Consider the following 13,305-nt stretch of genomic DNA (forward strand, 5'->3'; position numbering starts at 1 on the left):
GGCTGGAAACGCGGCCCAGACCCTCATCGCAGTTACTGCCTCGTGACGGAGATGTGGAAAATTTGGGTTGTAGCCGACGTTGGTGTTCACGTGGTTTTTTGAGTATGGTGATGTGCAAAGAAAAGTAAAAAAAAACTGCATTAACAAGTCAGGTTGACGCCAAAATTAAGAGTGTCAGCAGTGTCACAGAAAACGCCGGCTGTCGCTACAAACTTTTTGTTTAGACAATAGTGAATCTTGAGGTGTGGAAGGGTATTTCAGTGTGGCCGGTGACGGGGACAATACAATATTTTGTGGAATAGGTCAGTCTGTGGGCGATTGTAAACTCTCCCGATGGTAAACTCTACCGATGGTACACTCTCCCGGGTCTACTCCAGTACTACCTGACAGAAACGTGTAAACTCTCCCGGATTTATTCCTGTACTACCTAACGGAAATATGTAAACTCTCCCGGGTCTAGTAAAAATCATAAAATAAATTTAATATACATTTAAGTTGCGTTTAAAAATAGTCAATCATATATAATAATAATTACAATATAAATTAATGTCTTTAGCTGCTATGAACATGATATTATAGTCAAAATACAATAAAAAATAAAATTTCAAAAAATCCAATATACATTTAAGTTTCTTTTAAAAATATTCAATAATAATAATATAAGTTACAAGTACAAAATATACGTAAAAATTTCCAACTTGTAGTGTAGCAATAACATTTAAAACAACTGGGGAAAGCTTACATACTTCCTACAGGTAACTGTAAAGTTGACCCGGGAGAGTTTACACATTTACTTCAGGTAAACATAATTTTAACCCGGGAGAGTTTACATTCGGGAGAGTTTACTATTTTTAAAAATCGGGATAGTTTACCATAAAATCGGGAGAGTTTACCACCGCCCCAGTCTGTCGTGTCGGCGGCTACGGCCGACCCGGACTCCGACGCGGAGACATCCGTACACTGCATATTGTGGGAGTCAGGGCACAGGTATTGCATAACACTTGTCTTGTAATTAATTTTGTAATGCACATATTGTAACAGAAAGGGGGGAAATACATCATAATTTTCGTACCACAGGTACGTTTAACCTTTATACCTACATGGGTACTAAGAGGCACAAGGTGTGTTTATGGGATATATTTTGATAATAATAAAAGCTTAAAATCCTGTGACGTTACATACAATTAAATAGCTCTAATAATATTTAAGCAAAAAACTGAAAGATTTTGTGCTCCGCACTCGTATTTATAAGCTTGGTTTCGCACACTGCGGTGCTGTGATTGGATATTGCGCATAGCCGCACAGCGGCAATAACGTTGGTTGCCCGCGGAATTTTTCGCCGCTGCTCCGTGTCTTGTCACCTAGTCAGTGGCCGTCGAGTGTTGCGCCAGACCCTAGTTCTGTTCTTGACTTGGCTGGCCGCCCGACCAACCGGCTCAGGGCGCCCCGTCGGCCATGTACCGTCGACCTCTATGCATGCGCCAGTCATATGCCGGGACGCGAACTCTTAAGTTTACCCTCTACTAAAAAGTGGCAAACCGGGCTAAAGAAGTTTTCACTTCAAAAAAAAATTGGTTTACAATATCTAATTAGAATAATCAGTAATCACAGAATAATACAATACGTCTTAACAACAACAATAATAATAAGAAGAAAATGAGATAAAATCGAATATAAAAATTAATTTGAATTAATTTACTTTTTATGTTCATTGGTTGTACAATTATTACTTTTCTGTGGTTGGTTAATGTAATAGTATATAGAAAAGTATTTAAAAATCTGAGTCAGCTTTATAACATATATTTTTTATTTAAATATTGTTTTTTGATATGTCTTCAAGTATATAAATATAAATGATTGATTTAATTGTTCTTAATACTTGGCATACTTTATACATTATACTATATAAACATTATGCATATTATATGTATAATATCTACATTCAACATTATTAGATGATAAAGATTATATCTACCACAACAATTTAGAAACGAATTTTTTTATTTGTTTTAGGAAAAGGGAGAATATTAAAAAGGAAAAATGAATGATGCGTCTTAAGTTTACCTAATCTACTATATTATGCAGTCAAACCGTCGTTGCTATGGGTGGTCGATTGACTCACTTTCCAATAGGGCGGGTATATTCGCGCCGCGCGCCGGTACAGTTAGCAACAGTAAATTATTGATTTTCCTCGACCGAGCGACGTCCGATCGCTGTCGCAATACCACAGGGCACAGACTCCGAGGTTCCTGTGAACGAGCAAGACGCTGAGCGGCGAGCATTTATTTTATTTTCATTCTACCCGTTCTTATTGCATTTTATCATTGTCTGAGTTGTGTAGCTGATTAACAATTATGTAGTAAAGGAATGTTTTGAATTTATAACGCTTTATTGTTGCTCGAATACAATTTAACTTATTTAACTATTAAACGATTTAACAGCAGTGATCGCGAGTCAGACGTTTTATGAAAAGTATGTGAGAAAACATTTAATTATTTTTATTATTAAAATATTACTTTTTATTTTATTATTAATAGAAGCTAACAACCAAATATAGTATTATACCTTAGTTATTAGTATTTATGTATAATGTACCTATATAGTAGGTATATTAAATTTGTAAATTGAATTGATGAAAAAATAATTATTTTATTAGTGTTATAGTACGAAATTTATTAATATAATATAACTATACTACATGTAGTTAAGGTAAATCACATTAATATGCAATCGAATACAGTAAATAAAAACATGAAGGGAATTTTGTATAAATAATTTTTGTTGCGATTATTCAAATAATTTTTTTTTTTTTTGATTTTCTTCTGCATTTTTCTATCAATCTTTTTTAGCTGAATTTGAATATTTTCCGGAAGTTTCAATTAAATTAAATTAATCTTAATCCATGAAAAATTGTAGAACATATAGTTTTGACCAAATGATCTTTTCATAACAGACCCCAAAAACTAATTAAGTTTTTCCCTTAAACAAAATCAATAATATTTTAAGCTGTGAATTTTTTTTAAAAACTTCTAAATTTGAGTCATAAAATGTTTGCAAATTATTAATGATTAACTCATCTTTATATTTATTGTTTTATTTTGTTTGTATATGGTAATATATGTAATGCAGTAGACAGTAAGTGATCGTAGCAATTTTGTATTTTATTGAAATTAGTGTAGGTCATCAGGTTCCTGAGTGATAGGTAACTATGGCTGAGTATCTGTACTGTTACCGTGAATATCTAGTTACCTACCGAACTTATTTTTTGAAATATATGACGTTTCGATATGATATGCTTACTCAATGATAATAATTGAAATAATATGGTTACACATCAATGTAACTATTGTAACTAGAAAATAATAAATGTCTACTATTTATACCAAATAAATAACGGCCAGATTGTCGCATGTAGTAGACGGATTGGTACCCCTGACATAAATCAACTTTATTCTGTTAGTTTAATTTTATTAGTTATTAATTATTACATATTATTAACATGCTATAGTACTATACATAAAAAATGTCTTATCAAAATGTATATTTTTTGTTGGTTTATTTTCCAAAATGGACCAGACTGATTTCAAACATTCACATTTATTAATCAGTTTTTAGTTTCTCATTAAATTAAGCCATTTACAACCAACCCTCTGTTGCCATTATAAAACTGAATAAAGAAATAGAAATACACTTGTTGTTACATCTTTTCGAAATTCACCAACAATTTTATTTATTGATATAATGTGTAGAAATATATCAGTAATTAAATGTGTCATATTTAGGAAAATAATAGAATATAACAGTGTAGGTAATTAAGAAAAAAACATTTAAAAGGCTGTGTACTATTACTTGTAGTGTATTATACTAGTATATATTATTATATAATGTTAAAAACGATACCTAGTGCTTGTTTGTTATCGTTCCATCAATGATAAATATAATTCTTTTCGTAGCACTATATTGTCTCGTAATGTGTAAGATTTGCTTGCTAATATAATAATATTATGATTATTACTATCAACATAAGACTTATAGTACATAATTTACACGATTTTATGAATTCTGGTTAATATTTAGAAGGCACTCTGGCATAATTGGACTATAATACAGTATTAAAGTTTAATAACTAAACACAGATTTTTCAAGTATTTATATGCATATATAATTGCATATTTTATATGAAGGAATTCTTTATCCACAAATTTATACAATAAGAATCGGTAGGTATTGGTATTAAATAGACTGTTTTATAATAACTGATTAAATTAAGATTATTTTATTGTAATTATAATTTATAAAATTATTCTTATAGGTAAGATAAATGGTGCATTTATATGAATATACAACCCGGGTGATCCTATAACTCACAAAATGTTTGATAAGAATATTTTATGGAGTTTTGAAGACCTTAAAATGTTACTCGGTACAGATTTGCCAATTTTTGGAGGAGATACTTATCCTTGCATAAGTTTACAATTGCGGTATATTTTTAATTTTTAAATACAGTTTATAGTTTAATTCATTTAAGATTGAAAAAATAAATAATTTAGGAGTATGTCAAAACCTATACGAGTGTTGTCTGGTATCGACTACTGGTTAGATAATCTGATGTCTCATGTCCCTAAAGTTACTATGTATTATCAATCAAATAGTTTTGTGCAAAAACACGAGTTAGTGATGAATAAAGACTTACCAAGTTTGAATGACTCCTCATGTGCATCTGAAGTTATTACTTGTGTCGCTCAAAATTTATTGTCATTTTTAAAGTTAAATACCATTATACCTGGACATACATACTGGTTGTTTAAAGGTAAACTCGTATTTAAACCTTAATATAAAATCATTTATTGCATTTTATTTATTATCCACAGGGAAGAATGATGATATAGTGAAACTATACGATTTGTCTTCATTGTATTCTGAATCTTGGTTTGAAGATTTCAATGAAGGTCAAAATCCGTTTACTGTTTCAGTAGCTATGCTGTTATATAATGTTGCTTGGAATTTAAAAAACAATCCAATAGATGACATACCATCGAATCTAGCTAATATAGAAATTTTACTAAATAATTGTTTGAAATTATTAAACACAACTAAATATCCTCAAGTAATTTTTATGGTTGTTCGCCATTATTTAAATTAATAATAATCTCTTACGTGATTTACAGGTTGTAACTGCTGTGTGTTATATGTTATCGGATTTTTATATTCCATTTGATATGGATTATTTTGCATCACCAAAAATTGAAGATTTCAATAATACGGCCGTAAATTCTCTTACGTCTTGTGTTGATTCAGATAAGAATTTATCAATCAGTTTTGATACCGAAGAATCTACCTCTCTTATTCGTGATTTATGTTTATCACACAAGAAAACAGAAAAACCACAAAGTAATTCCTTACCAATAATTAGTAATTTTATAATTATGTTTAAGAAAAAGCTAACCAATAATATTTATATTTCAGAACTCAAAAATCCTACATCAGAAATTATAGTGATGACATTAGAAGAACGTTGTCGAAAAACATTATATCATATTGGTGTTGGGTTAAATTGTTTTCAATATTTTAAGGATCTAAATGATAAATGTAGAAAGAAAAATAATGTGGTTTGTTATGAATGTTTAATTTCATGAAGGTAACTAAATTCTATATAGAGTAATTTTTAATTTAGAGCCATATCAATGATGAATCTAACACAGCAGCCTTGTCTGTAACTCTACCATGTTCAACTACCAAAAAAGGCCGAAAGATGAAAAGAGAAAAAAAGGTTGTTAATAAAGGCATTAAAAAAAAAAATCAAAAACACATTGAAGGAAGTGTAGCTGTTGAAAACGATGCTGATTTCATCTCTATGTAAGTAGTATTTAATACTGGGCACTAATGCACTATCGAATTGTTAATTCTATTTGAATATTCATAACTAAAATGATTATTGTTGTTAAGTCATGGAATAATTAGGGAAAGTTATTAAATGTTTAAATAAATACATTATTGTAGTGATCAATAGAGTACTGTTGTTGCACTTATTAAATAACATGTATACACTTCGTCACATTCTGAAGTAAGATTGTTGTTGTGATGAATTATCATATTCATAAAGTTAGTATTTATTTTAAATGAATTAACAGTGAAAAAATATTTACTTTTATACCACAATTTCTCTTGAGCACAATATATTTATTCAAATAGTTATATATTCTATCTGAGAATTTTAGTAATAAAAAGCTGATACCTAGTGGGCTTGAAGGTGAGCAACTATGCAACCGTTATTTTGATGACTAAGAAACTAGAAAAAAAAAATCTAAATGTTGAGATGTTGGATTACTTATAAATCTAACAGTTAACTCTTTCTATAATTCTATAAGCAGTATAATTGTGACGTGATAATATATTTAGGTTTTTATACAATATACATAGTAGTTATTTGTTTGATTAAATATCTTCAACACCAATTTATCTCTCTCTTCTTCTGGTATGTTTACTTTATAAAATTATTTGCCACCATTACTAAGTACACTTTATTATCTCTCTCTATTTTGGATTACTTTTCTCCAGTCTTCAACTTCTATGGTTTTTAAATCTTCTTCTACCACGTCAATCCATTTTTTCCTAGCTCTTCCTCTAGATATTTTTCCTTATGATTTCCATTCCGATGTGGCTCTAAATGTTTCGTTTTTTCCTCATTTCATAATGTGGCTTAGCCATTGTATCCTTTGGGCCTTTATAAAGCTTGATACTGGTGCTAGTTTCAATATATCGTACAGCTCTTTGTTGTATCTCCTCCGCCAGTGCCCTGTTGTTTCACAGATGATAGATTCACATATTTTCCTCTATACTCTGTTATCGAAAGTCCTCTTGTTTTTATCTGATTGTTTGGTCGTCGTCCAAGCTTCGCGCGAAAATCGTGAAAATCAGTCTTATAAGACAGCTATTATAATAACCACAACATTTTTTCTTTGGTTTTTCTATGTATCATTTTGAAGGTTAGGAATTTTTTCAGGGCGTTGGATGCTTTTTATCTGATATATAAGATGTCCCGTAAGGATTTGCCCATTGCGATATCTCCTGAAATAATGGGGATATCATAATCCTGTTTTTTTTTTCATAAGACTTTTCACAGATTTAAGAATTACAATTATTTCATATATTAATTCAATTTAATGTTTTAATAAAAAAAGTTTAAAAACGTCAAAGATAGTCATTTTGTAGAGTTTATTTTTCTGAAAATGTTGACTACAACATTTTATTTTCATTAATTTAGTGATTTTTAATATTTTTTTTAGTTTCAAGAATAGTATTGTTGATTACACTGAAGTATTCACCGTCCGCATGAGCCCATGGGCCATATGTTTGATATCCAGGCACAAAACTAGGGGGGCCTTACCCGACTCCCCAAATTCAAAATATAATTATTTTTACAAATTATCAAAAATGTGATTATTGCATTATGCACATTGGAAAAATTCTATTGTGATAACTACTAAGTAATACTATCATTGTTAGAATAATTACCTAATTTATATATTCGTGGATAATGTTATCTGAAAAAGATAAATAATAGCGTTTGCTGCTGGTATTCGGTGCTTAGTGTAGACCCGACTTATAACTGTAGACTGTTAAAGTAGCGTTTAAGGCGTTTAAGCTGTTATTTTATAACATGAGATAATAAATATTATTTCATTAATACATTCAATACAATTGGTGTGAATACTTTTGATTTTTGAATTTGCTATAACTCGATCATTTTTATTTTAATAAACTAACATAGGACATGGAAATAAGTTCTTAATTTAATGGTTGGTTTTAGTTTTTGTTATTTTAAATATTGATAAGCGTTTCTTCTGAATATTGTTGTTTGTTTCCTAGAACAATATATATTTGTACAATTTATACAGAGTGTAATAGCTACCTATATGACACATATTTCCACTAATAGGTAGGTACTTCAAAATAAATAAATTACACAAGTTTTCCTACCATGTTATTCAATACTACATTATAAATCCATAATCTGGGCGCACGAGCTCCCTTGACTTTTTGTTTATAATATAGTACCTACCTAGTTCTTTATAAGTTAAATCATTTATATACTTATAAATCAAAGTAAATTTATTATAAATAAATCGTAATTTGTATTCATAAATGCTAAATGATGCATAAGCATGATGTTAAAATAAATTATCAATTTCAATTTCATTGTTATCTTCAATGTTTATTTAAAAAGACGTCATGCACATTGTACCTAATTGCAGAATTATATATATTTAATTTATAGGTAGGTATAACAGTAATTTCTAAAACATAATGTTATAATTTTAAATAATGAAACTAGGAGATTTGGTTTATTTTTATTTTTTGTGGGTAGCATGTACGTTTTACGAATACTACGAACGCACTCTGTTTCACAGATAATAATTTGTTTATTGTTACTTCGTGTACAAACTTTGAATAATATGTTTTTAATCATTTAATTTGTTTAATTTAATGTATAATTTCCTAATGTATGGCTATCCATTTTATGTAAGGTCAAGTATGGCTTATATTTTTTTATTAGTAATAATATAATTAAAAATTAAATATTATGTTTACAAAATAGGTATTAATACACTTATATTAATTAGGTAATACATTAATCTATGAAAATAGAGTCATAAGAAAAAATAGGCGGACGTATAATAAACAGTTATAAATAAAGGGGCCATAAAGAAATAGTTTATAATAGGTATTCTAGCATTGCAAAAACTAAAACAAAAATCAAGTGCCTTCTCCCTACCAAACCTACATTCCTACAAATAATTTTGCATGACCTAATTGGATAATATAAAAATAATTAAATAGTTTTTAAATTATTAAGATTTATAAAATATAAATTAATATTTAATTTGTACATAAATATTCCGATAGTACCTACTCGCCATCTACTATGTAGATAGTAGTTACTAAAAAAAAAAAAAATAATAATAATAATAAAAATGCTTAAATTTATAGCAACCTTTCCGTTGATCAAAGTTATAGATTTGAAACTATTGTTTTAATCAATTGTAGTTGAAAATAGTTTATTTCATTAACATAAGTTAATTTTAAAAAAGTGAACAAATGTGTGAGACATGATGGTGCTGAGGACTCTAGAACGGCTCTAGTACATTTGAATATGTTGTCCTAACTTTTTTATAAGTGGTATCCTTTGTCCTTTTCTCCTATACCTGAAGGCTGAGGTCCATAAATTTGGCCTGACTTCGCTATTGCGTTCTTTTGAAGTTATTGTCGATAAGCACGAATAGTTACAGTTCGTGAAAGTACTACCTACTATGGTTCGGGCTAATTATAATGTATGAAAATAGGTCGACGTCAGTTTAACAACTTATTATTGCTACAATATTTGGTAAAACTTTGGGCGTCTAAGTACTAGAGTTTATTGTAAAATATATTTTACGAATTTCGAGAATTGTATAGGTACTCGTTACAAATGTATATTTTTCCTGTATTTAATTTTAGCCTGTTCCTGGTGAAGTATGTTACTTATATTATGCCTAAGTGGGGTAATTTACCTCAATCTCAAGACAATTTTATAAAAGAACACATGATTATATTATTTTATGAAAAAGCATGTAGGACATATGTTTTATTAGCTGAAAATGATCGTGTGTGTACAAAGTAAGTGTGAATAAAAATAGATTAAAATAATGTGTTTAATATTTCAAATTATTTTTTTTTTATATTTGAGGTATGGAACAGCGTTGAAATACTACCGCTCTTTTTATAAATGTTGGGCGAATATATCCAATTTTATCTTAACCGATTATAACGGATTTCTATTAGAACGTTCTGGTGATTGTTGTATGTTAATTGCGAAAAATTGGGATAAAGTCAAACAGTACAAAATCGAGCTAGAAACCGACGATGAATGTGATTTAAAAATAATGAAATCATTATCAGGCAAATTTGATAGTTGTAAACAAGAAGGTCCTGTCTACCAATAGTAGTTATTGAACTGTATGATATTAAGTGCATTTATTTGTTGTAGATTTTAATTTAATACCAACCAAAATTGAGTCAAAAGAAACTACATTGAATGCAGCAGTTAATTGTTACAAAAGGGCTTTAGAGGTTGAAACAAACGAAGATTCCAAAAAAAATCTGAATGGAAAACTTGGAAATGTTTACCGTGAAATGGCAGCAAGATGCATAGATGAATTATCGAGTAATTAATTTTATTATTTATGGGGATTTTTGTTTGGGAAATATTAAATTAAATTACGTTATTCTCAAAGATGCTTCAACAAAAAAAATTAAAATAAGTCCTTCAAAATTACAATCGCTACTAAAAACATGTGAAAATTATTTGACAATTGGAATTAATAAATTTGAAAGTATCTGTGATCTACAAAGCGCTGCGGTGGTTTATTTTAATAAGGGCGAATTATATCAAATCCTAGCAATGCATTCGTCACAAAATAAGCTTTCTAATAGTGATTTGATAAAAGAAAAGGATTTTATTAAAATGGTAGGTTCTTATACCTATTCAAATTTAACGTTTTTACCTATACAAAATATTGTACAAGTTTGATGCTTTAGGCTGCTGAATGTTTCACGAAAAGTTTGGCAGTAATGGGCAACCGACGTTCCAATGAATTTGTTTGGGACTTGATTTTCTTTAACTTATCTACAATGATTTATAAAATAGCTACACAATATCAAGACAATCCACCCAAGCACTTGGCATGTGTAAAATTATTGGATTTAGTATAGGTAATTTTGAAGTTATGTCTTATGTTATAAAACGTATATTATTTTTTTTAGGATCAAATTGACACTGAAAAAGAAGTAATCAATTTACTTTTAAAAGCTTTAAAACATTGTGATTTGGATACTGATGTGTCTAGAAAATTAATGTATGAAGCTCGAGCAGGAAATATTCATAACCGCTTGGCGACTTTGTATCACTCTCGATTAAGGTAATCACTTTAAACTTATCAAACTAGACAACTCTTAAATATAATGCATACATTAAACTGTTTAAGCAAATTGTAATTTAAAATAATTAGTAAACTGTCGGTTTATAGGTAGGTACCTACTTTTTGTTAAATGTTACGTTCTCCATTTATATTATTTTATGTTATTTTCCAGAAGAATGAAAGTGAATACACCCAAGTTTAAAACTACTCTTCGTCAGTGTTCATCGCATTATAATGACGCATATGAAATATTTTTAAAAATGAACAATCCATTACAGTGTCTTGAAGTACTATTAAAAAACATTGCCTTAGACGAGCTCCAATTTGAGAGTATAAAATACTTATAATATAATATAATATATAATTTTAATTATTATTACCTATCATTTAGAGACAACGTGTTCTAAGTCAAAAGTGAAATTTATCATGTCCATCACACAGAAATTGTCCGAGAATTGTGTTCGTATATTGCAAATGATATTGGAAAGTAAATTAGACGAACCTGATCAAAACACTAAAAATAATCAGGATACAGAAACGAAGAAACTACTTTTATTAACCCTAAAAGAAAGATTACAACATATTTTAATGTGCATGATGAAGCTATCTATAACAAAACTACCCAGGTGAGTAATCTTATTACTAATCAATTTCAATTTGTATGTACAAGTACCTTAGAGAGTTGTAGATAGGTATACATTTGGAAGTATAGTTTATGCCAATGCTTAGTCACAAAATTTAAAACAAGTTAATAACATTATTTACAATATTACCATGTATTTTCAATATTAAAAATAACATATTTATTGAGACAGCGAGTTAGTGAAATCTCAGAACAAATTGAATAATTTTAATAACCTGATTTTGCAACTTGAAAAAAATATGTAAACTATAAATATTTATATTTAAAATTTTTATAGATTTGTCAACAAAGCTGAACAACTGAAAAGCATTTATGGGGATTTTCTGAGGACCAGTGAAGCTGATGACAACTGTTTAATTTTGCTCAAAGTTATTATACAAATAAAAGAATTAAACCTATAAGTACAAACTACAATATTGATATGTTCAGGATAATTTTTTGGTTTATTTTGTATTGGAATTAAGGTTTAAGAAAATACTAAAATACTTCAAAATGTATTATCTGCTATTAGAGGAAATATAAAATTTAGACATTAGTAAAGAATATAGTCATTAACCATTACTCTATAGTGAATCAGAATGTTTTTTTATTTACCTACATACAATAACAAATTAAGCAAACTTTATTTACCTAGTCCCTAAATATAGTAGTATAGTTTTACAAATAAACATAGGTACCTACCGCACTCTCCTTTTATTATTCAATCATTTTATAAATGAAATAAGTATTATATTTGTAAAAAAAATTGTTTTTAACTATATTTGTTTATTTTAATTTACCTAATTTCTATAGTGCAATTATTAAAATAATTATTATTAAAAATAAATAAGATAAACATAAACTCTTTTTTACAGAGATAATCAATTTTTGTTTGTAATATGAAAATTGAATTAAAAAATAATTGTCCTCAAAATATTAAAATTAATTAATTAGATAAGTTAATTCCTCATAAATAATAATAATAAAAAAAGAACTTAACCTAATCTAAAAATAGGTTTAGGTATGTCAAATATTTTGAAATTTAAAAACATAAAAATAGCTTATAGGTTATAAAGTTATTCAAAGTAACATTTTTTAATTTTCAACAACTAAAAATTAGCAAATACACCATTATAATTATATCAATTAATATTTATAAAAAAAGCTAAAATCTAGGCTACAATAGTTTCATAAAATTGTTTAAAAGAAATATAAGGTTAAATTAAATTTCAGGTATGGAAGTATTGAAACAAGATAAAAAAGGTTTTTGTTAATGCTAAATACCATTCAAACATTACAAATTTGTTTTTATACTATTTAATATTATATAATAATAAATTTAATTATATCATTAATTTTACTACCGTATATTGTGTATAATAAATAATAAAATATTAAAATTAGATGATTTTGAATTATAGTCATTTAAAGATTAAGTGCTACACGTATAATTTGTTGCATGAATAATTTAATAAAATTAATTTGTTTTTCTTTTAATTATTGCACTAGTATTTACATTAAATCAAGTAGAATTGTATAGAATAATTTATTGGATAGCACTATTATAATATGAAAATAACAAATAGTTCGATGATAAAATTAAATAATCAATAATAATTATAGTTTGATTTAGCGGTCCTCAAACTGTGGTACGCGGAAGGCCGTATGGTAGAACGGAAAATTAAAAATAAATATTTGATTCTAATCTCATTGAAAATGTGTTAT

General features: G+C 28.0%; 1 protein-coding gene across 1 annotated transcript; it reads left to right on the forward strand.

Annotated features, from left to right (window-relative positions):
* Positions 1-11,141: 11,141 nt before the first annotated feature.
* On the forward strand, positions 11,142-12,326 carry LOC114129301 (uncharacterized). Its single transcript, XM_027993993.2, has 3 exons — positions 11,142-11,288; positions 11,350-11,584; positions 11,879-12,326. The coding sequence occupies exons 1-3, from the start codon at positions 11,219-11,221 to the stop codon at positions 12,000-12,002; spliced, it is 429 nt and encodes a 142-aa protein (XP_027849794.2). The 5' UTR covers positions 11,142-11,218; the 3' UTR covers positions 12,003-12,326.
* Positions 12,327-13,305: the final 979 nt, after the last annotated feature.

The sequence above is a fragment of the Aphis gossypii genome, chromosome X, assembly GCF_020184175.1.
Source record: "Aphis gossypii isolate Hap1 chromosome X, ASM2018417v2, whole genome shotgun sequence".
In the NCBI taxonomy this organism is placed as follows: domain Eukaryota; kingdom Metazoa; phylum Arthropoda; class Insecta; order Hemiptera; family Aphididae; genus Aphis; species Aphis gossypii.

What these genes read in the sequence shown, in the direction of transcription:
- LOC114129301 (XM_027993993.2), top strand. Translation starts at nt 11,219, where the DNA reads ATGAACAATCCATTACAGTGTCTTGAAGTACTATTAAAAAACATTGCC. An exon ending in AGACGAGCTCCAATTTGAGA is followed by an intron (nt 11,289 to 11,349) that starts GTATAAAATACT and finishes CCTATCATTTAG; the next exon opens with AGACAACGTGTTCTAAGTCA. An exon ending in TCTATAACAAAACTACCCAG is followed by an intron (nt 11,585 to 11,878) that starts GTGAGTAATCTT and finishes AAATTTTTATAG; the next exon opens with ATTTGTCAACAAAGCTGAAC.